At 40.6% G+C, this 25756-nt stretch overlaps 1 protein-coding gene across 3 annotated transcripts; it reads right to left on the bottom strand.

The window, feature by feature from the left end:
* Positions 1–235: 235 nt before the first annotated feature.
* Positions 236–23446, bottom strand: ttc39a (tetratricopeptide repeat domain 39A). 3 transcript variants are annotated; one of them, XM_088313182.1, is made up of 22 exons: positions 23349–23446; positions 22867–23131; positions 20699–20749; positions 20576–20626; positions 20042–20095; positions 13152–13256; positions 10045–10176; positions 9176–9216; positions 9034–9101; positions 8889–8953; positions 8713–8812; positions 8506–8571; positions 7617–7725; positions 7427–7494; positions 7284–7343; positions 6122–6283; positions 5827–5918; positions 4638–4758; positions 3904–4015; positions 3694–3808; positions 3478–3594; positions 236–2733 (listed from the first exon to the last, which is right to left on the bottom strand). In XM_088313182.1, exons 2-22 carry the CDS (start codon positions 22914–22916, stop codon positions 2619–2621), a joined length of 1854 nt encoding a protein of 617 aa, XP_088169308.1. In that variant the 5' UTR covers positions 22917–23131; positions 23349–23446; the 3' UTR covers positions 236–2618. The 3 variants fall into 3 exon arrangements, 2 of the variants coding, with proteins under 2 accessions (XP_088169308.1, XP_088169309.1); XR_015846318.1 differs by lacking the exon at positions 236–2733 and having other exon boundaries at positions 3887–4015; XM_088313183.1 differs by lacking the exons at positions 20042–20095; positions 20576–20626; positions 20699–20749; positions 22867–23131; positions 23349–23446 and adding an exon at positions 17862–18014.
* Positions 23447–25756: the final 2310 nt, after the last annotated feature.

Genomic DNA, 25756 nt, shown 5'->3' with positions numbered 1-25756 from the left:
TCGTTATTCCTCTCTACCTTAGCTTGAGGCCACCCAAAAGCTCTGATATTATTGCGTCAATAAACATTTTTTTAAACAAAAATTAACAAAAGTACCTTTCCGTAAGACACAAGAGACATATGGCATAAAACAGTGGTTCTCAATGTTATTGGCTTTTGGATAATGAAGGGGTAACTTGCAAAAATCTCTGGACCCGAAACGTTTGAGAACCCCTGGCATAAAAGACAAAATCAGATTTTCTCTTTCAACAAGATTCTTCTCTTAATTCAATTTTAACTTACAATAAAAACATTCAGTATATACAGGAATGTCATTATGCTCAGTGGTAGTCTTGCCCATCCTCATTTGCAAAATGCAAATATCACAATGCCACGACAAAGTTTCATGTTAAAATGTCCAGGTGGAAACTGAAGGGGAAATGCAATATCATACAGTACGCATATTAGAAAATAAAATCAAGGTGTTATTGGAACAAACAGACTCCTCATCACCATCATGAAAACCAAACCTCTCTCTGAACATGAATATAATAAGCAGTTCTGACGTGAAACACCATCTTGAGTTTCTTGCTTTTAAACCATCTCTGGCTGGGCTCGTCGGCCCATCAAGTCATACAATCATTATAATGTGGTTTCTCTCCTTTCATTATCATGTACTCCATTTGTTCAGATACATCGGTTGAGTTTGACAAGAGTTCTAAATACAACAATTCTCTACAGGAGGTTGTCAGCAAGCATGGCTGAGAGAGGGGGAGCATCAGGTTGAGGTTCACACTGTAGTGCTTGTCGTTTCTCCGCTAAAGGTACAACAGGCGGACAAACATGCGGTCCCCTCACTGCTCCGAGTGAATGGCTTGTTTGTTCGAGCTCAAGTGCTGCTGGAGTCTGTCCCACTGACGTGGGGGACAGAAGAAAAGGAGGAGGCTGCCTTTCTAAGAGACACGTGGTCATCTGTCCTTTTACAACAGGACAATTTGGGGAAAAGGTGCCATTGACGGTATATAAAGTCTACTGTGGATTCGTGAGAAACAACAGATGACAGCTAAGATCATCCAATATGTACTGGAAATATCTAAGGGAAAGGTCACCTTAATGCTAACTCAGCTGTCAGCACATAATGCATGCATTGTCTTACAAACGAGTTTTATAGATGACACTAACTTAATTCAGTTGGTGTTATAGTTGTAGATTTATTCCTACACTAAAGGTGCATCTCCAACAAATAATATTGGAGAAAATGTAATTTTAGCAGCTCAATTCAAAAGCGGAATTAATTATACAGACTCATTAAACCACTTAGTAAAATGGTAATCTTCATTCCTCGTAAGAGGTTCACTTTAAAAATCATGACATATTTCACTGAGTGTAGTGAATCGATATAATGGACAGTGCTGGGCACTTGACCCTTTTTTGACGGTCAGTACCCCGCGCTGCGGCCGCGATCTGGCTAGGCTCCCTACCTCAACACTCTGACCTTATTCATAAAAATTGTCAGCTCTTGCCCCTGACATCGACCCCCCCCCCCCTCCCAAAAAATGTTTGTGTTTGATGCCATCGTGGGAGGGACGCTAACCGTAGATATTTATTTATAGATCATTGTTTGTGTAAAAAAAGCTTCAACCGTGCCTTTATTTCCTTATTCTGATATCAAGCAACCCGTGCCTCCCTTTGGATACTGGGGCATACCATTACAAGAGGTGGGTGACAATACAAAAATTCCTACAACAATCATTAGTTGGCTAATTTACTAATCAAATCCACTAACTTTATTATGGACTATTATGGAGGTAAGTGTTTTGTCAAACCGAAGTGGGTTAACGGTTTGACTTCCCCTCTGTTCTCTCTGTTTGTGGTTTGCTCCCCCTCTTGTAATGGTATGCCCCAGTAACAGGTGGAGGCGTGGATTACGTGATGTCAGAATAAGGAAATCAGGCATGCTTGAACGCACACAGCAGTCTTGTGGTTCCTTATACACAAACAGTTGGGAGTGGCGGTTTTGACGCATTTTGAGGCAATTTTTGTCGTTTGCCTGTTTCGCCAGTAGGTTCATCAGACGCACAAGGGCCGATTCGTGGGCCGTTCCGCCCCTGGGACGAATTGCCCAGCTCTGATAATGGGCAAGTTTTACTTTTTACCCCAACTACACAGTTGTTTCATTAAGATGCACCTGTATACATATAATTTGTCTTCCATTAAGAACACCATCTCAACCCTGCAGAGACCAACACTTATTCTTTTGTTGTAGTAGTAATAGAGGCCATTTTTACACAATCCCCGAGAAAAAAACAGAAGAAAAAAACTTTGCTACTTTACTGCGTCGTCATTTGAGGCACATGCCCAGACTTGCCTCAGCATCTACTTGATTGAAGAAGTGACGTCAGCCAGTGCATGTGTCACACACTTGATGATCGCCATCAGTGCCACGTGGGCACGCCATCAGCGGCGGTTGCGGAGACAAACGCACAGAGGAAAATAAAAAAATATCACCCATTGTGTCCCCCCCAAACTCTCCTGAAGAAAAGACGATTCCAACCCTGAGACCGGGTTGGCTAAAGCCGAGTGGAGCACTGAAGGAGAATGCAGATGCCGAATCTCAGCTCTTGTGCGCCATCCTCGCTCTTATGGGCTCGGCGGCACATAGACTCCATTTTCTCTCGCGCCCTTGGCTTTGTGCAGAGCGGCTTGAATACGGAATTGAGTCCGGGATTCCATGGAGTAGTTTTTGTAATTTTGCCTGTACAAAAACAAAGTTTCGTTAGCAAATCACGCTGAGGAAAATTTATGCCTAATTGATGCCAGCGAAAAAGAAAAAAAAAAAAAAGCATTGTAATTTCCTATACATACATATGCCACAAGATGGCAGCAAAGCACTTTGCAATATTAGACAAGACAATGGCCTAACTAAATTGCTGACTAAAAATGCAAATAGATGATAAGGTACAGGTTTTACTGCTTCATACACCTTTTCAAAAATGTTAATTGTATTTATGATATTTTTAAAGCTTACCTACACCGTGGTTGATGTCTTTTTACACTTTTATGACCATTAATAACATTAAGATGAGCAGTTAAAACTGTACGTAAGTTTTTCTGATAACGGCACTTCAACCCTAGTTAATGGTCTGAGCGGAACTGAAGTTAGTGGTTCCAATCTACAGGGTGGTCCGACGATTATGATGGCCTTCCGTTCATAAGGCCGCAACAAGCCGCCTACTTTAAGTCAGAACGCGTCGTAGTCTGTCACTAAATATATTTATAGAAACACTTATAGGCCATACTTAAACGAATATCAGTAAGTACACTGCTAACGGAGCATGGCTTCTTGCGTTGCGTGACCACAAATTCTTACTTTAGTTCATCGTGAGCCATTCATAACCTCGAAACGTTGTATGTCGGAATGGTCATAAAGCAAGGACCTCTTGTATGAACCATTTAAGCACTGACTTACTGAAATGCATTCAAGTTCACTGTCACTTACTTTGCTGCTTCGAGTAGTTTTACAGCTTCATCATTCCGGCCTTGTTCCAGGCATAACAAGCTGTGCTCTAGCAACGCATTGGGAACTAGGTAGTGGTCATACTTGATCTGGGTCTCACTGCAGAAGAGATGGGTTTGAATCAGATATTTAATCGATAACAGAAAGAGAGACATTTTTATATATTTATAGATGTGACCGAGTCTGCATAATGCTTACTTGCACAGGACTAGAGTAAAGTAGTGTTCGGCCTCATCGTGATGTCCCAAGTGCTTGAGACACAGTCCCTTCAGCAAGCTCAGCAGACACTGGTCATCAAATGAGAACTCGGACCCTGACAGAGCAAAGTGATTGCGAAACTGAGAAGGAACGTCCTCGTTTATTGGAATGGAATCCCACACAAATCAAACACCTCAATTATCCTCGTACTTTCCATGCTTTCAAGTTTGGCCTGCGCCTCATCCAGTGTCTTCAGCATGTTTTCAGTCAGCTCTTTGTGCTTGCCGATGATCGTATAGCCGTTCCAAACGTACATCATCTCCTAGACAACAAATGTCGTGAATCAGCCCAGTTTTTGTCAACACTCCTAAGCTGAAAGTGTTCAAATCGCACATGGGCAGTCCCACCTGAGCTCCAACAGCACAGGTTACGTACTGTACTTGTGCATGTTGGGGAACGTCAATTACATTCACTTCACTTCATGACAGTGAATCGAAAAAGTCAAATAAAAATAACAAATGCTGTTGTTGCACAAGTGCGCACACCCTCTTCTAACTGAGGATGTGGCTGTGTTCAGAATCAACTCATCACATTCAAACTCATGTTAAATGGGAGTCAGCACGTAACGGCCATAACGTAAAGTTACAATGGATGAGTAATTATTTAAAAAGGAGACATATATGTGTTTTGCTTGTTTTATCTTCGAGAAGCGTTGAACATGACCTAATGACTGCGGGCAAATGTCCCACACCAAACTCATCCAGGCATTACTATGATGGAACAGGAAAAGGTCCTTCCCCAAATTGTTCTCCCAAAGTTGAAAATGTGCAATTTTCCAAAATGACAAAATAAATCCAAATTAATTTGTTGATAAAGAAATGTGTTGAAATATGTTTGCGCATTTGTCAAATGAAGTATGTTACATGTGTGGAAGCAGAACTGACCAGTGGGGGGACAGGAAGAGGAATGGGCTTTTCTGTGAGGTAGCGACGAGCTTTCCGTATGGCAAACTTCTCCGTGGGTAAAGACTTGCCAGCAATTTTTTGCTTCAGCCCCTGCACCTGCCTGCAATAAACATTAAGCATGTATCGATAAAACACCTCATCATCTACTCATATTTCTTTGATATGATTAATTAAATACCCAGTGTGGTAGGGTGGAACGATTTTGAAAAATAATGTAATTGCGATTTTGTTTTTGAGACGACAATGTTTTGGTGGTATAGGATTGGGTTAGTCTAGAGCAGGGGTGGGCAAACGTTTTGATTGGTGGGCCACAATGGGTTCTAAAATTTGACAGAGGGGCCGGAACAGGAGCAGATGGATGGAGTGCTTTGGTAACCTTATTTCATCTGAGAAAAAAAATACATTTAATTTTAAATGAAAATGAACAAAAGCATTAAAATGAAATATCTGTGTTTGACACACCAGAGTATTTAGAAAATAAAACATTAAGCTTTATTCATTTAATTTTTTTCAAGTTTGGCAGGCCGGATTAAAACGTTTAACGGGCCGCATGTGGCCCCCAGGCCGTAGTTTGCCCACACCTGGTCTAGATTAAAGAAAAATCAGTTCACATGAAAAACAGAGCTGTATACTTTATTTATCAATATCAATTCGAGCCGTTACTGAAACTTACAAAACATTTTAGCTTGCAGTCTTTTATGCCAAACATGAGTCAGTAAATCAAACCAGATTAAAACAATAATGCAAATACATCTTTGGCTTTATCGCTCCAACTTTGAACAGTACGCCCGCGATCCTTGTGAGGAGAAGCGGCTCAGATAATGGATGGATGGATATAAAAATAAAGCCTATCAATCGACTGTGATGAAGCAACCCCCCCCCCCCACACACACACACAATTGCAGCTTTTGTGATTAGAAAAATGCATTCTGTTACATTGCAATGACAATTTGAAATCAATTAATAATTTAGCCCTCCAACATTTAAAAGACTAGAATTGTCAAATTTTAAGTTGAGCACCTATGTGTTTTTTTACCTGCCCCCTCTACAAAGCACAGTAGTTACCTTGAGAAAGACATTATGATGTCACAGTTTTATAGCAAGCACAGTTAATGATCCCCTTTTCATTTCGTGTGAGAGAGCAAGAATGTAAAAACACTTTGACGACCTGAACAGAGTGAGCGCAGTCTCCCCGAAGGTTAGACAATCATCCTCCGACAGCATGCTGAGGTAGGCCGCTTTCATATACGCATAGGTTGCCTGAGGGAAGAAAAGAATGGTTACTACTGCAATCTGACATCCCTTAGCTTTTACAGAATGAAAAAGGAAGCGAAAAGAAGAATATTTTCGTCAAGGGAAGTGCTTCCTCGCCAATGGTGGCATTCTAGTTTTTTTTGTGTGTTTTATGTTTCTTATAATTTCCTGTTACATTTTGGCCAGACTCGCGCATGCAGACAGCCCACCTTGGACCAGGAGTTCTCCTTGCTGAGCAGGTCAGCGTAGAAGTAGGCCATCTTCCAGTGCCGCTGATATGTGAAGCACCACATCAGCTCCCAGTAGCACATGTGATGGAACTGCTTCCACTGCTGCTGAGCCTCGCAGCACTCCTCAAAGCGCTTGATAGCCTGAGAGAGACCCACACATGAACGTCACTGTGTTTTGTTCGATTAGAGTTCAGACTAAGGTTGAAAAAATTGTATAGCGATTTTTCTGACAGATAATGCGATTTCAATTTAATTAGCGATTTTCTTCACAATGCCCTGTGACATTTACAAACATGACAGAAAATGCCATTAGATTTAAAACAATAAAAGATGTTACTGTAATAATGCAAGGACACTGAAGAGGTTTTGTGGGGGGGGCAGTTCTTTCTCAAGTTTTTAAAAACTACTTGCCGTCAAGTATAATTTTGGATTCATGTGTAATTGTGTATAAAAAATGCATTTTTTTAAAACCCCAAAATGTTTTAGATTTCGTACTAATGTGCATGTTCTTTGTACAAACATTTCAGATTATGACAATAAAATCAATGTCCCTTAGCAAAGCTAAATTGATTAAAATATAATTTAGAGACCTATTATTGTGTAGATGCCAAAACTCAGTACTCTGTGGTGCATATATTATTGATGAGATAATAAATATTAATATACCCCTGACATCAAAACTCTTTGTCATGATGACGTCAGCCGGTTCCGTGTTCTGTACAATCATCAAAACCTCGACTATTTGGCCAATGTTACAAGGACCATAATCTGCTGATTTCATCGGCCAGCCGATTACTCTGTCGGGCCCTAACGTAGGTATATATTTTTAGTATTATTTTTTTAATCATCTTAATTTGTCAATGACACCATTTTAAATATCAACTGTGGCCCTTAAGCACACAAGTTCTCCTACCCCTCATCTAAAGGATAACTTGCATGTTATGTTACGTTTGCTTTCAATTGAGTATTTTTTTTTCAAAGATATTATCACAAAAGGTCCCCAGTTATGACATAGGAATTTGTGATGATAACCACAGAATGTATTGTGCCCGAAAAGAGTCCGACTCCTCAGTCCAATATGAACAACAAAATGCTCAAAGTCACAACTCTGTCAATTCCAAACTCTTCTCATGTCACTTACGGCATCCAGATTGCCTTTGATCTCCTCGATTCGACCAGCAAAGAACAAGAAGATCGCTCCCTACGACAAAAAACAAGTCACTTCTTTGAGCCACGTGACACACAAGACAACAAGACTGAAAAAAACACACACGGCTCGTACACCTTCGGGTATTTCTTGAGATAGGGCTGCAGCATTTTTTCTGCGTCTTCTACGTCTCCTTCTCCAGTGCCTGCAGGTCACGCAATGTGTGCAATGCCCCCAAAACCCCCCAAAAAAGAAAACAAGCAATTTTGCGGCAAGTGTATCCACGCATGTGTGTGTGTCTGTGTGTGTGTGTGTGCGTTTACTTGCCAAGTATGAAGCTCATGAAAGTGTGATAACAGAGCAGCAACATGTTACATAAGAATGAGCGGAATGTGCTTTCTGTACAGCCGTCCTGAAGCTGCTGGAGACCAAACTCCTGCGCACAATGACACACAACGTAAAGCACAATTACTTTTGGATTGTTTTGCAGTATGTACAGCACAAAAAGGTGAGTAGTATCTGGCAATCAGGGGACTGAGTTACAATTATAAGGAATAATCAGATATTTCATTTCAAGAGATTAAGTACAGAGGTGAAATAAAATAGAGATAAATAACAGTCAAATCAAAGATGGATTTTAAGAATGTGTGAGGGGAGTTATTACATGATCATTGTTGGAGCAGATTATGTGTTGCAGGCGTTTGACTAAATGAATGTTAACAATCAATTCAATTAAATTTCTAAAGTAAAATGCCACACATTCTCTGTTTTTACAACAATTTCACTTCATTTAAACACAAGCACAGTCGACGTGGTTCCCATGAAGTGCAAATTAGTTGAGTCTGGTGGTTGCAGACAAATACTTTCATTACACAGTTAATATTAAAAAGTCCATCTACCCAAGACCAAAGTTATTCATCACATTTCGAATTGAACTAACTTAAGTATTTGTTGAAATGATTTCCCAAGCGTGGAAACGACAGTAATGTTATGGATGTTAATTCAAAATACTTGCCGAGGCAATTTTTCATATTCTAAACAATATTTTGCCTCGTTTTGGGAATAATGATGAAGAATATCAAATATGAACAAGACGTGACACAACTGCCTTAGCCTCTTCCCTTGCTTGTTTAGCGTTAGCTTTGTATCCTTCAAAACACATCCTTCAAACATTTGCGTGTCTTGAAATCTTTTAACGCACGTGTGAGAAACTCACCTTGTTCCCCGAGAAGCCCACAAACTCCAGCAGCTTCAGCATCCGTGTGGGCAACATGGAGATCATCTTCAGGAGGAAAAAGAAGCAAAGGAACCAAAAAGCTCAGATCGTAGCCGTGTCAATTTTTGCGTGTGTACTGAGCATTTGAAATCATTGTCACAATGTTTGTCCAGTTTTTTGTATTTGAAACATTTTTAAGCCTCTTACCAAATTAAAGGCTCCAACTCCCAATTTGACTCCGCCCTCAAAATGACCGTGATTGCTGCCGTGACTATACGCAGTGGACTCAAGCACTCTGTGGAGCTCTCTTTGGATGAGATGAGACGGGCAAGGAAATTAGCGAAGAACACGACATGTGTGCCAAGGAAGATTCAAACACTCACTTGTACGTCTGATAGCTATTCCTCACTTTGATTCCTCCTTTGATGAAACTGATCATATTTTCATCCTTGAGGAGAGGTAGTTGAGTGATGACACAATGAAATAAATATTTGCCGTTTAAAAACAATTGGAGGCCTCGTTACTGACCTGAAGGAAGGTGAGCGCTGCCCTCTGCAGGAGGCATTCGGCATAGCAGACTTCAGCATGAATCTCATCTGTGGTGAAATTTGAAATTTTTGCTATGGTGAGTGACTGTAGTACTCACTCACTCACTCACTCACTCACTCACCTTCTGTGAAACCTTTGGAGAAGCTTGACTTCTTGCGGTGCCTGATGAGGAAAGCAAACATCCAGTAATTAGTATACTGCCCTGAACCTCATTCCACTTCTGTTTTTTGATTACTTAATAAAACCAGGCTGTTTTATTCGCTGCCGCACAGTCGAATGCGACTGACAGTGAGAAGGGTTCTGATCTCTCTGTTTTTTGCTGTGATACAAAATTTGAATCTCAGGTGAACAGCGTCACAATGTTGTCGATAAATGTTGCAACAATAAATCAAAAATGTCATATCGGCCACTCGTGGCTTCACTTCTCGCTACCGCGAGTAAGGTTGCCGACCATTTTCTAAAACAACTGGGGTGGAAAAAAAATAAATCACTAAATATATTCGGCGAATCACACCATTGCTAATTTTGATCTCAAAGAGAGTGGAATAGCTCACGTTTGTCCTGATTGTTACCCCGCTTAAGGGCAACTATTGATTCAAGATTCTGAACTGCAGTTGGATGAAGTTGCTGACTCAAGCATTTACTTGCCAGACTACAGTAGGAACGCAGAGTGGGAGGGGCTTACACCTCTGATGGCAGGCCAGTTTGAAGCATTTTTCGAACTGTGTCTTTGTCGGTGACAGCCACTTATGAGATTATTAAGATATACAAAAAATGTCAAGAATATGTCAGCATTATATCTCTTTCGACAATAAAGTATGTACTTAATATCTTCTGTATCGAGTCCTTCAGCAGTGGAGCAGTGCCACATACGATCAGTAGATGGTGCTAGGCTAAAACTTTCCGTTTCAAATACAGTACTGTACTAAAGGCTCAAATCAACCATTTGGGAATTGGCCTTCATCATGTAAAGGCAACGTAACGTCTCACCGCTGGCAAATAGCCTGGGCCTCCTTCATGGTGTTTCCTGCCTCCAGGATGTGTTGGGGTTCAAAGGTCATCATGGCCTGCATTTCTAGGAAGGTGGCGTAGGTCAGGGCATGATACATGCTGTCTTTGATTCTGGGAACATAAAACGAAAGCCGATTGAGTGAATATTAAAGTCTGACGTGCGTGCACGTGTGAGAATGGTTAACGCCACACCCCCAACACAAACGCGAAAAAAACCCCCAAAAAACTTGGCCCATCTATTTATACCTGTGGCTGCTGGCCTGTCACGTCACACCCGAGAAATAAAATCTTTGCCGGCACAAGCTGAAGAGTGCTTGACGTCAACGTAGTTTTACTTGTTGTTCCAGTTGTAAACCATTACCAAGTGATGATTACGGAGAAAAGAATTTAGTCCAAAAAAAAAGGCACAAAAGCATCCTAAGCACAATGTCATGCTATGTCCACACAAAGCAACCTGCAGACAAACACACCCATTAAGCATCAGAAATTTGTGCATTTTACAAAACGATACTTGCGTAGGCATGTTTTGTCAGAAGTGCTCAATTCAAAAGACTTAAAAAAATATCTTCGTGCCTACAACTATAGTTCACTTTCTTTTTTTCCCCTTGCCAACAGACTGTCAAAGTAAAACATTTCAAATTTTATACTTTGGTACTGTAGCAATACCCATTGTTGGTTTTCACACTAAACTGCAAAGACTAACCAAAAAATATCCTAAAATTATGTTGAAGTCTGCATTCAAAAGTGCTTTTGAACAAGGAAAGATCACCTTTTTACATATTTTTTCAGATAACTGAAAAAAAATGAAAATCATTATCATTATATTTATTTATAATTTATTTTATATTTATTCATTATTTCATTTCAGTGATAGAAATTTAAGGATTTAATAGACTTATCAAAGGTGGCCAGCATCATGAGAAATTGTTTCGGCAAAAAAATAAAAAAATATTTTGAAACATTATTTTAAGGGTGATGATATTCAATGTTAACATCTACACCCTTTTAGTATTATAAAATAAAACTGCTGTTCTCCCCCAAGCTCAGCACAGGGAAGCTCGGAGGCAAAGCAGGACGCAGCTCAACAAAAGGCAATTTAGTCACCAAAAACAGACATGAAGCAAGACACTAGGAAGAATCAAGATACTCAATTAGCAACGGTCCAAAAACATGGTTCAAAGTAACAAAGAAACGGGGAATAAACTCAGGGGAAGAAGATGACAGCAACACAAACAGTGAACAGAAAGCAGAAAACTAATTATGTACAAAATATCGGCTGGGACAATGAGGAAAACCTGGAGTGGCTGAAGGAATCCGATTAGTAGACACAAAGAACCGTGCTGACGAGGACGAGTGGAAAGAAAAATTGATCGAGCAAGATGAGACAGCAGAACGAACCCCCCGCCCTCCCAAAAAAAAAAGCCAGAAACAAAACTAAATGTGACTCAAAACCAACACACAGATCATGACGATGTTTTGAACGTCATTTTAACTCGAGAGCAGGAAGCACTAACGTGACACTCACACAAGACGAAGGAACGAAGGGGCTGAGTATCAAGAAAGCTTTTCGGAGGGAGCTGTGAGAAAGACGGACAATTCCAAACATTTCGCAGCAGCGCTTCCACCTTTTTTCAAGGCCGAGTGGCGCTTTACACGAGACGCTGCGGTTGTGACTGCTTCATAATAGCGCTGCTGCAGAGAACAAGTTTTACAGCTCGCGATGTCTTGGTAACAATATAGGCGTGCGGCTCAACTTCATAAATTCAATTCAACGGGAATTAAGAGGACAAAACGTGTGACTTGGAGGGCAATAGCGTGACAACAAACCAACAACAACTTAACACAAACGAGCAGAGTTAAATTCTGCGTCCGAATTTACTGGATCTTTCATTCATTAGGCATTTAAAGATATAGCACTGCTTTTTCCCCCTCATCTGAGTCCTTCCACGACATGTGACATGTGACAATGCGAACATCAGCATATAAGAATGGAACAATGGCGCATAATAGCGCTCAGAATCCTTTCACACATGTCCTACAATGCATCTTTAGTGCTGCCATGGTGTGTATTTAAGGGACAGAATAATTCATTCAATTCTGACTTTGCCTCGAAACCGATACGACATGGGGTCATGTCATCGACTCTGGGCTGAGGGTTTAGTTTCAAGACGTCATTTATGACAAGAAGTTTCTCTTGAGTCAAGCTAGCAGAAAGAAGTAGCAAATGGGCGGAAGGGCGTAAAAAGGTAAGACTGTCATGTCGGTTCTGATGACCGAGGAGAGAAGGGGTCGACGATGTTGTAACTTGACGACATGACCAGAGCTGGACGCAACAGGTCTTGGTGAATACAGCTCCAAGCAGCAGTGTGTAGGCAACGTTACCTCTTTAAGGTAAAAAAAAACAAAAAAAACTAGAGGAATCAGAATTGCAGTACTGATATTGCTCCATTGGAGTAGATCGATAAAAATACAATTTTAAGCAAAGTGAGCATTCGTATGTCCTGCATCATCATGGGGGGAGCGTTTAGGTTTTTTTTTTTTTTTTGGGACGCAACAGCAAAAGCGTGTAATGATAATCATACAATGAGGATCAATAAAACTGTGTGAATCTGAAATTTACTTTATATATTAATATACAGCCATGTGTGATAGTGAGCGCAATGTTTTTTTTTTTTTTATTTGTGTGCCCCGCGATTGGCGGTCAACCAGTCCAGGGTGTACTCCGCCCACTGCCCGAAGCCAGCTACGATAACATCCAGCAACCTCGCCACCCTCATGAGGAGAAGCAGCTCAAATAATGGATGGACGGCAGAGTGTTGCCCTTGAGCAAAGCACCGACCTCCTCAGGGCGCCATTTCATTTCATTTGTGAAATCGTCACTAAGATGAGCCCTGGTTTTGCATTTATTTCTGACCTCTGCGTGTGCAGCATGGACAATTAATTGAATTTCAACTGGGCCGAATAAAGGATGTGTTCTTTCTCAGCGAAGAACACGTGCTGGAGAGCGTGTGGCTTGTCACGTGTGCTGAAAAGCTGCTGTTGGACTTCCCGTAACTGTGCGAGTATGCTGCAGTGCGCACACTTACCTGGGTTTCAGGCGGGCCTGCGCCTCCTCAAAGTCATTTTGGAGGAACAGATCCAGGGCAGCCATGCAGTCTTCCAGCGCCAGCGACAGGTCAGAGGTTGAGCACCTAGACGAACAAAAGCAAACACAGGATGTGGTGATTCACCAAGCTGTTCCTAAAGTAAATATTCATCCTTCCTTTTTAATGAGGACATGAGCCTCAACACACGACATTAGGGAAAAATGAATGTTCACACTGTTGAATCCGTTCCTGTGGAACTTGTTTGCATTTCCTAAAAAAATAAGTATTTAAGATGTGTTGTGAAAAATGCCTGCGGTATTTAACATGTTTTGGTTGAAGCAGGTGCAGGCAGCCTGAGTGGCGAGCTGCATGTGTCTTTTTTTGCACTGCTGAGTGACATTTGTCAGCCCATTGACAAAAAAAGATATTTAAAAAAAAAAAAAAAAAAAAAAAAAAAAAAAAAGGATATTCTCCAAATTCTAAGATTGTCCTTGTCCTTGAAGGAATTTGATTGCCTTGAAATGTTTGGGTGAAAAGCCAATGTCTGCATTATCCCCATCTGTGGAATTGTCACACTCTTCGCCAATGTGGAAAACAAGGCCTCACCAACTTATGTGAGAATTAAGTTGCACAAACCTCTCGGGTTTCCTTCACGAAATTTGACTCGTGGATGTAATGTTAATTGTTTTGTGTTCACATCTTTCTGTCTGGTTTGCAAAGATTCCGCAGGACCACTCAACATCTGATGAAACGATTGGGAGTTGAGATGAATTAAGGCTCTTTAAAAATAAATAAATAAATGCCAGTGGTGAACGGGGTTCACTGTTATTACTATGTTATTCACGAGCTGCCTTTGGTAATACACTTATCAGTAATCATATTTTTGAAAGCAAAGGGACTCTCTAATTCTCATGTCAGTGCATGCACATGACCCTCACGTGAGGAGCATATGGCATAAAATGGCTCGGCACTTTCTGCTCCCTTCCTCCACCCTGCCGCCTCCACGGCATTCAATCACAAGGCTCGTAATTGCCTTTAAACGGGACTTTTATTTCTCCATTTCCACACGCAGCGTGAGAGCGTCATCAACATTAAGCATCACGGGCCACGACACACTGAAGCGCGTTGATTTGTTGCACTTTGGCTTCCATAAAGTATTATTATTATTATTTTTTAATCATCCAACTACGTGTTTGCGATCATTTAGTATGTTGTTTTTGCGTGCTTCACCCCCCTCAAACAACCACACTGATCACATGAGCTTGGAAAATTGTCCTGAATTTAAGGAAACTAGAAAACACTCAGTCAGGGTCAGCTCAAGAGTTGACATATTGAACCACTGGAGAGGAATAGAAGAGCACTGGCAGCACAAACCACTAATGTGTGTAATAGTGATGACTAATATACAGCATTCACTTTACATTCCGGCTTATTAAGCGACACAGAGAAACTCTCACATGCACATACACACACACACACACACACACACACACACACACACACAGGAGAGCACACTGGGCAGCACTGGCTAATGACATGCGTGTGACTACTGTGCTCACCATCTGACCAGCAGCAGGTTGGACTGGTTGAATTCAGGGAAGGGAATAAATGAAATAAATGAGGGGGCTTTTTCCACAGATGACAACAGGACGAGGGGTCCCCTCAATGATTTGATAACTATGGTCATTAATTAGAGTTGGCATGTGCTGGCCTAAGCGCATTTTAGCCCAAAAAACGGACAGTGCGTGTCAACCGAGAACTACGCTGAATATAAAATGGGAAAAATTATGAGAAAAGCCGCAAATCTACGAGAATATTTTTTTTTTTTTACATGAAGTGGTAATACAGGGAAATTTTGTAATTATATGAGAATAAGTGTTTATTGTCCACCGGGGTGGAAATTTGTGTTTGGCTCGCCAACCACAGTAATAACAGTCATGATGATAAAACACATTAAAATAAAAAGAAACAACATACAAGAGGATACATACAGATCAAATAATAACATGAGAATTAAGTTGTCTTTTTTTTTTAGGTTGCCATACTACTAAACTGCTGCGTAAAAGTCAAAATGCTAACTTGTACTTGATTTTCCTATTAACCAGAGTATATTCTCAAGACTCAATTCTTCTCAAATTTCTATTTTCTTTATAGTGTGGCCCAAATAATCTTTTGGTGCTCATCACTGCCATCCTCAAAATGAGCAAACACAATTTGGAGGAAAGATTAATTGGGAACAACAATGTCACAAAAATCCTTTCTCCTCATCCAAGTTGTCACATAAGATGCTGTCAAATCCTTCATAATACATATTTACTCTGAGCTACGGAGGCAAACACTCATCGAAGCAGTTTAAACAAAGAGTTTCCCTTATGTCCTGCTAAAGCGGATGCACAAGATAATATCAGAGATTTGTCCTCTCACTCAAAAATCAATACTTCCTCTCATTCCACAAACACAAAACCGTTATCACTCTCAAGGAACAACTAATGCATTATATCACCAACAATCTAATACATGCATCTCAAACATAACCACCAACTTGCCTGCTATTTTGAAATCAAACTGTGAGGAAATAATATTTGAATGCTACATAAATTAATAACATTTTAATTTATACATTGCTTGTTCCAAAAAAAAAAAAAAAAAAAGTACATGCAAGCTGAATTGATCAAAAGTCTAAGAGACGTTGGAGGTCATAACATCACCACTGGTGACGTCGTGTCAAAAAATCCTTCTAGGCAATATCTTTGTGAGCTTCAAGAGGATTAAGCGCGTTTTATTTTTTTTGCTTTTTTTTAGCGTGTGATTTTACCACAGTGATGGCAAAGGAAAGGACTTCACTTTACTAATCAGTAAAAAGAATGAAGCTGAAAGCATATCAGCCAATGACAAGGAAGGACCTGATTTAATCAAAGTTTGCGCGTGCAAAAATGGCCACAAACTTGCTTGCACATGGATGGAAAATGATTGACTAATCAGGCGCAACCAAGACTGGCATTTGACAAACAGGCAAAACTGCCGTGTAGTACATTTTGCACATTGTATGGCATATGCAAATTGATGGATTTAATTACACGCCCTGTGACTTGCGGTGGTTGACTTTGCGTCTTCAAATAGCGTGTGTGAAAGGCAGGTGCAAACAAGCACATAAAGTCTTGCCAGTGCAGCGCAGGTAACATTTTTTAAATGTGAACAAAAATTTATTGCCACATATCATCTATTCAGCAATTCAATTTTGGGCCAGTCACAAGAAGGAGTCATGCCATATCAGTGGACACAAATAATTTTAAAGGCACTTTTTCCTGTTCTCAACAGCATACCCAATCGGTAAGAATTTCATAACAGTAAGTTACAGTTTTATTATTCAGAGGTCAATCTCACATGTATGTCATCTTGTGTTGTATCACACTTCGGGATGCTAAAATGTTACTTAAAATCTTGCCTGGTGGCGAACATGACAGTGAACACCGACTATATCATGGCACATGGGCCAAAGCCCGAATTTAGAGTTGTGTGCCTTCAGTGTAGTAACTGGGCAGCATATAGTTCTGCTGGAAGAGATGCAGAATGTAATTAAGAGCAAGATTAAGAGGCAGAGAAGGTCCACAACTAATCGGCACCACCTGTATTAGTCATTGCTCCCACAGAACAAAGACAATGTATGCTTGTGAGTGTAATTGAAAGATAAATCTGTATGCACTGCTGCTCCGTCTGTGTTAAAGTAGCAGCTTTGAGTGAATTACCATAACAGAAAGCAGCACTATCACAAATTATATGTTAGCATCAAGATAGCAGACTACAAATTAAAGTTATATGGCTGGGTTGAACATTTGGGTGTTTATATTAATTGTCTTTGGTTGTATGATCTTGTATGTGTCATTGCTCCATGTGTCCCAAGGTTAAAACTAATTTTAAAAAAAATGTACAGTCCAGTCCAGTAATATGGGCTCGCTAGATCACCCGCATCAAGCAAGGGTTAACAGCATTTCCTGTGGGAAATTTTGGGGTGAAATCAGGGCAATACTTAAAAAAAATACTTTGAGAGCTTCCACTGTATTTTCTACTTCAAATCAAGTATATATAATAGTTGTGTCATTTCTCTTGACCTTAAAACTAAATCTTGAAGCTAACCTCAGACGTGCTTGATTTTCTGTCATTTGGACAATAGATGTGAGAGTTAAATAATTTCTTAAAAGATGATAAAAAAAACCTAACAAGTAAGAACTAAAGACGGCCAACATGAAAATCTGAAAGAACACATCATCCTCTCACTGCATGGTGAGAAAGTACAACAGGGACAAATGAGCACAGTAAGGCTGATTTATTGTCATTTCAAAGCAGCACGCTTGATATTGTGGCTATAATTCCTGATTATCAATGAAGCAAATGCACCCAAACACGCAAAAGCACTTAGGGAGCACGGCAACGATTCACATTCACACCTCTGCGCAACATCTCCACACTCGGCGGCGTAATAGCATCCCGTTATCAACCTTGCCTCGCTGCTGTCACCGCTGTCCCTACTAATGTATTAGCTTTTCTGAACTGCGACACAAGGCAGCTTGGGGGAGAAAAAAAAAAAATCACAGCAAGTTTGTCCACATGCCTGAGCTTTGGCACGCGTATTAGCCCTGTGATAGTGGGAAAGGAAGAAAGCAAACTAACAGACAGGTCATCCCGCCAAGCCGCACAAGTGACGTCTCTTACCCGTTCGCCAGTGGCCGTTCTCCTGACATTTTCATGTGTGTGAACAAACTAATGCGGATGAGCTCCAATGACTAAAACGATGGTGTGTTTTTCGTCAAGAGAAGCAGCAGCACGACAGCTGGCGAGAGAAGGAGGAGGAGGAGGAGAGATGGGAGGAGGACAAAGCACTCAGTAGCTCCGGCAAGCCTCTAATAAGATTGGGATGACTATCACACATCACACAGGGGGACACAAACACTATTTGTGCGATCTGCAGTCAAACACACCCACCCACACAAACAACACAATTGGAGGGAACATTCGTGAAAAACGTACACATACAGAGACCATAACTTAAGTATAAAATCAATTAGCCTTTATAATGCGTTCCTTCAATCCAAGGTTGCGCACTGCAGTCATGCGCCAATTGGTTGAGACAAAATTGGGAGGGCGGGGCCTCATTCATAACAATTTGGTAGTCAAACGTCATCAGTCCTTTTCATACACCTTCAAAGGGCATTTACAGGTAATACGTGTTGGCACTTGTTATATAGTTAGTAACAAAGAACACTTTTTTTTAAAGTCCCAGCACACTTCAACTACCTGCTTGCAAAAAAAAAAAAAACACCATCCATCCATGATCTATACATGTTCTCATTAAGATTGGAAGTGCGCTGGAGCTCATGCCAGCCAGACGGGTCACCAGCCAATCGCAGGGCAGATTGTCAAGTTTTGCATTCACACTCCCATTCACACCTACATGGTTGGATCCTTTGAACCCCAAACCGCAGAATTGTGAGGCAGACCTGCTGAACGCAAGTTCAGACGAGTGCTGCACAGTTACCTTGTACAATACACTTGAGACATAAAGGTCAAACACAATATGTTCCAGTTTCACCAAATATGGGAGTAAACATATACAGTAGTCATCAGATTTATAAAACTATGTTGTTTTTGGTGCCAATCTGTTTCCCCAAACTATTCGTGTGTGTGTAAATGGGTTAAAGAGAGGCTTTATGCACTTTGTCGGTTACCGCTTTTTGAAGTTCAGTCAAGATGACTTGGATTAGTTTACGGACACTCTGCCACATCAAATCACGTGGACCTCCACAAAAGCAATATCAAGTGTCTAATCTACCACTTAATTGACTTCTTGCTGAAATTCACAACTGGCATGACGTTTATTTTATACTTGATCAGCAATTGGTCAGCTAAACTGTCAAGCTAACCTAGCTAGCATAGCTTCAGCATTGACGCAGCTAGCTTTACAGGATCTGACAGATGAACGTAAATGTTGTCTTTTATCCTTGGCTGTTGTCTTTTTCATTGGTTTTCCTAAAAAGATCATCTTTGAATCCAAATATAGACATGTTCGGAGCGTCCTCCGTGACCATGACACTCGCTTAATGAGGCAGCCTCAGCGCTCGTCTCAAAGCTGGCATACTGATAGCTGGGTGACGCCGCACATGACACACACAATAAAACAACTTTTCTTTCCAAAACAAAGGATTCACTATATTTAAAAAAAAAAATGTTGCTTTTAAAGAATGATCCTTCAAGTCATTCAGCTGAAGTCAATGACAAGATGAATCTTTTTGAAAGCAAATAAAATCAGCAACTCGAGTTGACTGGTCATGTGACTGGAGTAACACCATTGCTAATCAAATGTGACTACACAAGCAATTTTCGCACAAAAAAAAAAAACAAACTAAGACGGATGTCATGCCTGGTATAAATGTGAGTGTGAATAGTTTTGTTCATTTGTAAATAAAAATAAAAAATAAAAAAAGAGTGACAGAAAAATTATTTCATGAATGACTCATCATTTTCTATCTACTTGCAACTTTCATTCATTTTATTAATGATTGTCTTAAACTAATAAACGAGAGGTGCATCTTTGGATTGATTTCCAAACGGTTCGTACTTTAATTTACAGTTACACTGTACAAAGTATGATAAGTGTCAAGAAAGTACTTGTCTTTTTAAAAGTCTACAACACTGCACAGGTTTCATAGCTTGGCAAAAAAAAAATACTCGACCAAACAAAACCACGACCGCGTCATAGCGTACATTATTGACACAGCAGGGAGGAGCTTGAGCAAAACCTTCTGCTGACATCAGTCAAGTCACCGTAATTCACAGTCACATTGTTGTGAAAGTGCCGCCATGGCGACACTATAAAGTCCACTGGCTGGTCTTACCCGTTGGAAGGATTTGCTTGTTGCGGGCCATCTTTGTTGTTGTGTAACTGCAACCTAAAAAAAATGAACAACAGCAGAGGAAGAAGATCATCTCGGGGGATGAAATCCATCCGAGTAGCCAACAGTGCTCGAGTAATATGATCGTGGGACGCGTTTAGCAGGTGGAATCTTACATTTCTGCTGAAATAAATGTCAGTGAGCTTTGGGAAACTGTTGATGAATAAAGTCACAGTAGGGAACAACCTGGTGCTAATTAGGCAAGGGTAAAAATGCCAGTGTTGTAAATGCATTTGTTAAGAGACAAAAAGATGGCTAAAACTCCAGATTGTAATGTTAGCAAGGATGCTAACAGGAGCACAGCAAAAAAGTGACCTGGCCGGTCAAGGTGGCACATGTGCCAGTGCACCCTCACAATCATTTTCAAAGTAGTTTTCGGTAAAAATATCACACAGTGGTGCTTTAACTTATAGTACACATCTAAAAGGGGACATTCCTTCATTCAAAATGAAGTTGAATGAGCTTAATTTGACTCACCTGAAGTCACTGATGATAGGATCTAATTCTGGCGTGTTTATGACTGACAGCCTATTGCAAAACACAAGCATAAGAATGCATTTTTATTTTTCTCAAGGCCTGGAGCTATTGTATGGACGCTACCTGTTCGGGGAGTCCGGGCCATCAGGGACGCTTTGTGTCTTTGTGGCATTCCTGTGAATAGGTTAAAGTTCAACTTTATCTGATGGATCTTGTGACTGCGAGAAGAAGATGACAGCAGAACGAATGCGACGATGGGCCGGGCTCACACATTAAAGTCATTTCAAGCAACGAAACAAATCGATGTATTGGTCACATTAATGGGAAGGAAAGTCAACAGGAAGCGGCTGAGTCCTTGTGCTTTTTACGGACTGTCTATTTTAAGAAGCAATTTGAAAACTTACCACATTCAGGTCTTATCATCTTTGTGATTGATGCTTTATATAGTGAGTATTTATACAAGGCTTTATGCGATCAGAGGTTTGGGGTCGATCAGCGATCAGAAAGTTTGAGAAAAAAAAAAGAAGTTTCAGACTTTTTACCAGTATAAAAAAATGTGACACGTGACAAAGCTAAAAATAGACTAGCTTTCAGGTTCACATACTGTGTACATTATGGCAGAGCAGAACGGCCCGGAATGAACGAGGTTGTGTTTGTTGTAATGGCTTATTTCAGGGGCCTGATCAATAACATCATTGATGGATCATGCAAATTATGACATTAGTCGATCAGCATAAAATGCAAACAATCGACGGATTTTGATCCGTTCAATTGGATTGGAAAGTCTAATTTTGACGTTATTGCAACATTTTCTGCTAGTATTGGGGACTTGCTTACTTATCCAAAGTGTCTATATACAGTGGATATAAAAAGTCAGCTGTTCAAATACCAAAACCTTTTTTCCCCATCATTGTGACCTACAACTGAAAATTCAACGTTTTCATGAGAGTAGTTAAAAATAAGAAATAATGATTGCACTAGTGTGAACACCTTTTAACTGGGTGTGGTCAGAATTCCCCAGTCACGTTTCAACTCATTCATGTTCATTTGGAGTTAGCACAAATTTGCCTGCCACTATTTAAAGTTCCTCTGATTACGTCAACATAAAGATCAGATTTTCTTGTCAGCTTCTCCTGACAAATTTCATCGTAAAGCACGTCATGTTTTGCAGAGAGGGCACCAAAGTATTTCCGAGACATTAAAAAGACCATGGAACACAGTGGAGACAGTCGTCATCATCAAGTGGAGATAATATGGCACAACAGTGACATTACCGAGAACACGACGTCCGGCTAAAAATGATGAAAAGACAAGAAGACAAGAGGTCAAGGAAGCTGCCAAGAGGCTTCAAGCAAACTTCTGGCAAATACTGGCGGTTTAGTTCAACAGACAACAAATTCTCCACGTCTTGGTGCTACGTTGAGGTTCTGCATGTATCAAAATAAGTTGTCTCTTTACAATATGTTTGTTTTGTAAATCAAAATCCTATTTTGCTGTCTCTCCAAATAACTGTTATCACATTTGAAAGGTTAGTCACAGACTTTCCTGAAAAGTCTTACGCTTCTCTTTCATAAATGTAGGAATGAAATATTGAAGAAGAAAATTTTCTTGCCTGGAGCTTAGCATCCATCAAACTCCGATCTCCGAATTGCCATTGGTGTAATTTTTTTAATTATTATTCCATCTTGTCAAGTTTTAAAAACAAAAATTTATTCAGTATTTTTTAGACTAGCGTGAGTACTTTTGCCACCTGCAGGAGGATCTCAATAGACTTCTGAGTTAATAATAATAAAAATAATAATAATAATAATATTCCCTTTATTAGTCCCACAATGGGGAAATTCGAGATTCGAACCCAGGCCTCCTGGGGAGACTGGGTCCTGAACGCGGCGCCTTAGACCACTCGGCCATCCTGTGAGAGATTATTTTTTTTCTTAAGTGACGCGTTCACTTCCTGAACCCAGGCGTAAAGAGGGGGGGTATTAGTAAAAAATAAATAAAATAAATAATAGGCATAGTGTGATGCTAATGTGTGAGTTGTGTTGAATAATATTGTATGTGACGGTGTAGACAAGAAGCCTGCTTGACCACATCAGGCGGTGCAATGCCGTCCAACAGGCTGTCGACGCACGGAACGACTTTACGGGAGTCCTTAAACACAACACCACCATAACGTAACGTATAGCCAATGAAATGCAATTAATACACGTTGAAAGAACGTGGCAACTAATTTCCCAGGGCCATATTGGCGACAATCTCCACACACTCCTTCCCAACATCCATAGACTCACTCGCTGCTGTCTTTTCCTTTTACACTTCGTCTCCACTTGAGAAAACTCATTCCACGGCGAGCACGGGCGGCAGCTTCTTGACGGGACGTGACAGTCGGGAAGCTCCCACGGACGTGAGGTTGAGAGCGACGAAAGGGTGCAGGCCAGGAGGGGAGGGAGGGAGCGAGGTCGTGGAGGAGGGGGGGAGTTACAGCTGCCTGTCACGCCGCCCTCTCCTCCCCCCGCGTGACGTGGGAAGGTGCGTTTGCTGACTTGTCAAATAGTCCTGCGTAGGTAGGAGGATCGATTCAGATATCCTTGATATCGGTAACAACTTTGGCATCGAAATTGTTTGACGGTATCGCAATGATATTGATAATCTCATTCCTTTTTTCCTGCTGTGATTTCGTCACCCCAATTGGGATAATGGATGAATGGAACACACACGCACACACTCACGCATATATTTCCACTGCAGGAACTCATCCATCCACATCACCCACCTGTAGCGCGAAATCTGCAAGTAACCTCGTCCTCCAGCTCTTAAAGTTTGACCATGAGCGACCGAGCCTTCCTCGCAGCTTCACCACGCCCATGGACCAGCCTCCCCAACCAGCGGAAGGCTGGCCAGGGCCTGCACTCTAGTAAACGCCACACACAAGGTTTGAGTTGCGACTAAAACCCAGATTATCAGAATTGAGAGGCAGAAGTTCTACCTTTCACCCTCTGTGCTTCGAAATAAATCATACAGTACCGCAAAATGACTCCTGCTTTTGAAAAGGCATATTACATTACATGGCTTGATGGAATTGATTTAAATATAATAAAACTACACATAAGCAACTTTAAAAAAAAATCTTTATTCCACTTCCATTGAGTGTGTTACATATTTGTCAGAAAATATAATTTATGAGCATGCCTGGAAATATTAGTGGTTGTCGGTCTGTACAAATGCCGGCGTGACAGCCTGGGCCGCGCGCTTCTCTATTTACACAAAATTACAAGTAAGCTGCGGTGTGCAGTCACCGCACAGACAGAGGAAATTACAAGTGTCTTATTAGGCTACAAATAGCGACAGGCGAAAGGCAGAAGAGGAAGCGACTGTATAATAGGAGGATTCATTTTTGCTCTTCTCGAACTGAAAATCACCCTCTAATTACACATGAGTACATCATTCAAATAATATCTAGAACAACTGGGGGACATATCATTCATCGAACATGGTTAGCAATCATAGTTTAGAGGGGCTGAATGCATAGTATTACTTACAGTGGCCACATGCGTTGAGTTACTACTCAAATGCAGAGAGTACTGGGCATTTTATTTGAGAGGAGGCCTTTATTCCTTAAAAAAAAAAAAAACTCACTTTGTTGTTAATCCTCACCATGACATTACATCATTACAGCCCAACCTTTAGATCCGTGGTGGGGAACCTTTTTGTTTTTGTCCTCAGAGGACCATGAAAAGCCGGGATGGAAGAATTGAGCAAATATTTATCATTACAAGTAGTTTGACCTTTACGGCTTTTGATAACATTCAAATGCTCTCACACGGCACATATCGAATCATTTTGACTGGTTGTTGATTTGCCACAACTGATTTTGAAGTGATGTCTTCAGATACAAGGAACCTAACGCATTTTTTTAGATGCAAGCCATCATTGGGCTTTATTATGTAACTGTCAGCAATCTTATTGCTAAGAAACGAACGAAAAAGGCCATAGATGGGCAAACAAATAGCAGTGATATCACACCGTTATAACCCAGTCGGCAATCGATATTTGAACTCAAACAAAGCAACAACGGTAATACAATACTCGCAGGTTTGTATTCTTTATCCTCTGCAACGAAAGGCTAATATGACTAGCTTACTGAGGAGGTGTGAACGCTCATCCCTTACGTCTGTATTATGCTGTCCCCAGGTGGGCAAAGCAATGTCCATCTAAGTCAGGTAAAAACTGTTATGTCAAGTTTTTTCGAAAGACCATTATTATAAAATAAAATATTTTTTGTGAGGCTGGACTTAACTGATGGCATTTACACTCATTTAAATAACAGATGATTTAAGATACAAGTAATATGAATTCAAATGAAACTTGAATCTCAAGGCACCACTGTATTTATCATTACAGCAGACTGTGCATGACATTGCTGTTTGCGCTGGATCTATCGGACACTAATGAGTGAATGGATAACTTGTAACCGTCGCGTACGATGAATGAGGTCGTCATTTATTTGTTCCATTTTGCTGTACAAAATTACGAAAGCAGTGTTCAAGTGGAGTCTGCCGTCGCTTTTTTTGCGCAAACGCAGACACAGAGGCGCTTCGAGAGCATGACCCAACTGCCGCTACACCGAAACGTCTTTAAAAAAAAAAAAAAAACAACAAATCAAAATTCAAGTTATTACAGTCTTTAAAAAGATGCAGAAAAAAATGATATAGTTTCCTCAAATGTTATATTTAGTTTACATCTGGAAATATAAAGAGACTCATGTTGAATCTTAATGCTCATTTCACAACACAATCATGAGCTGGATGCAGTTTGTTTCATGCTTTTCTCAGATAAACCATGCTGGCCTTACAAATTAGATGTGGTCACATCAATCGATTTTTAGTAACAACCTGGCATGCACTTCGCATCTGCTTGTTGTCGTCTGTTTTGGGCAGGGGCGAAAAATTCATTCAGTCATGATGGCTGCTACATTCCAGTTGGATGACTTAAACATTTTTTACTGCTAATCACAAAACAAGCGAGAGCTGATCTGAAATGGACTGTAGTGGGTTAGGTTAGTGGATAAAGCTCTATAAGTGTGAGTGCACGTTTAGAATAAGTTACATTCTGGTGTAAGTTATAAAGGGACATGACGCTCGAAATGACGCTTTTCCCTGTTCATCCTCACAACAGGATGGA

This window comes from Idiotropiscis lumnitzeri, chromosome 13 (assembly GCF_059441095.1).
Source record: "Idiotropiscis lumnitzeri isolate Australia: NSW breed Sydney's pygmy pipehorse chromosome 13, RoL_Ilum_1.0, whole genome shotgun sequence".
Lineage (NCBI taxonomy): Eukaryota > Metazoa > Chordata > Actinopteri > Syngnathiformes > Syngnathidae > Idiotropiscis > Idiotropiscis lumnitzeri.
This window is presented reverse-complemented; position numbering and strand designations above follow the sequence as displayed.

Bases quoted from the DNA above. Each gene is read 5' to 3' on its own strand.
- ttc39a (XM_088313182.1), bottom strand. From the start codon at position 22,916: ATGAGTTTTCTCAAGTGGAGACGAAGTGTAAAAGGAAAAGACAGCAGC. The intron at 10,177-13,151 runs GTAAGTGTGCGC...TTATGTTCCCAG, and splicing joins CAGGCCCGCCTGAAACCCAG to AATCAAAGACAGCATGTATC. The intron at 3,595-3,693 runs GTAAGCATTATG...TCTCTTCTGCAG, and splicing joins TTTACTCTAGTCCTGTGCAA to TGAGACCCAGATCAAGTATG.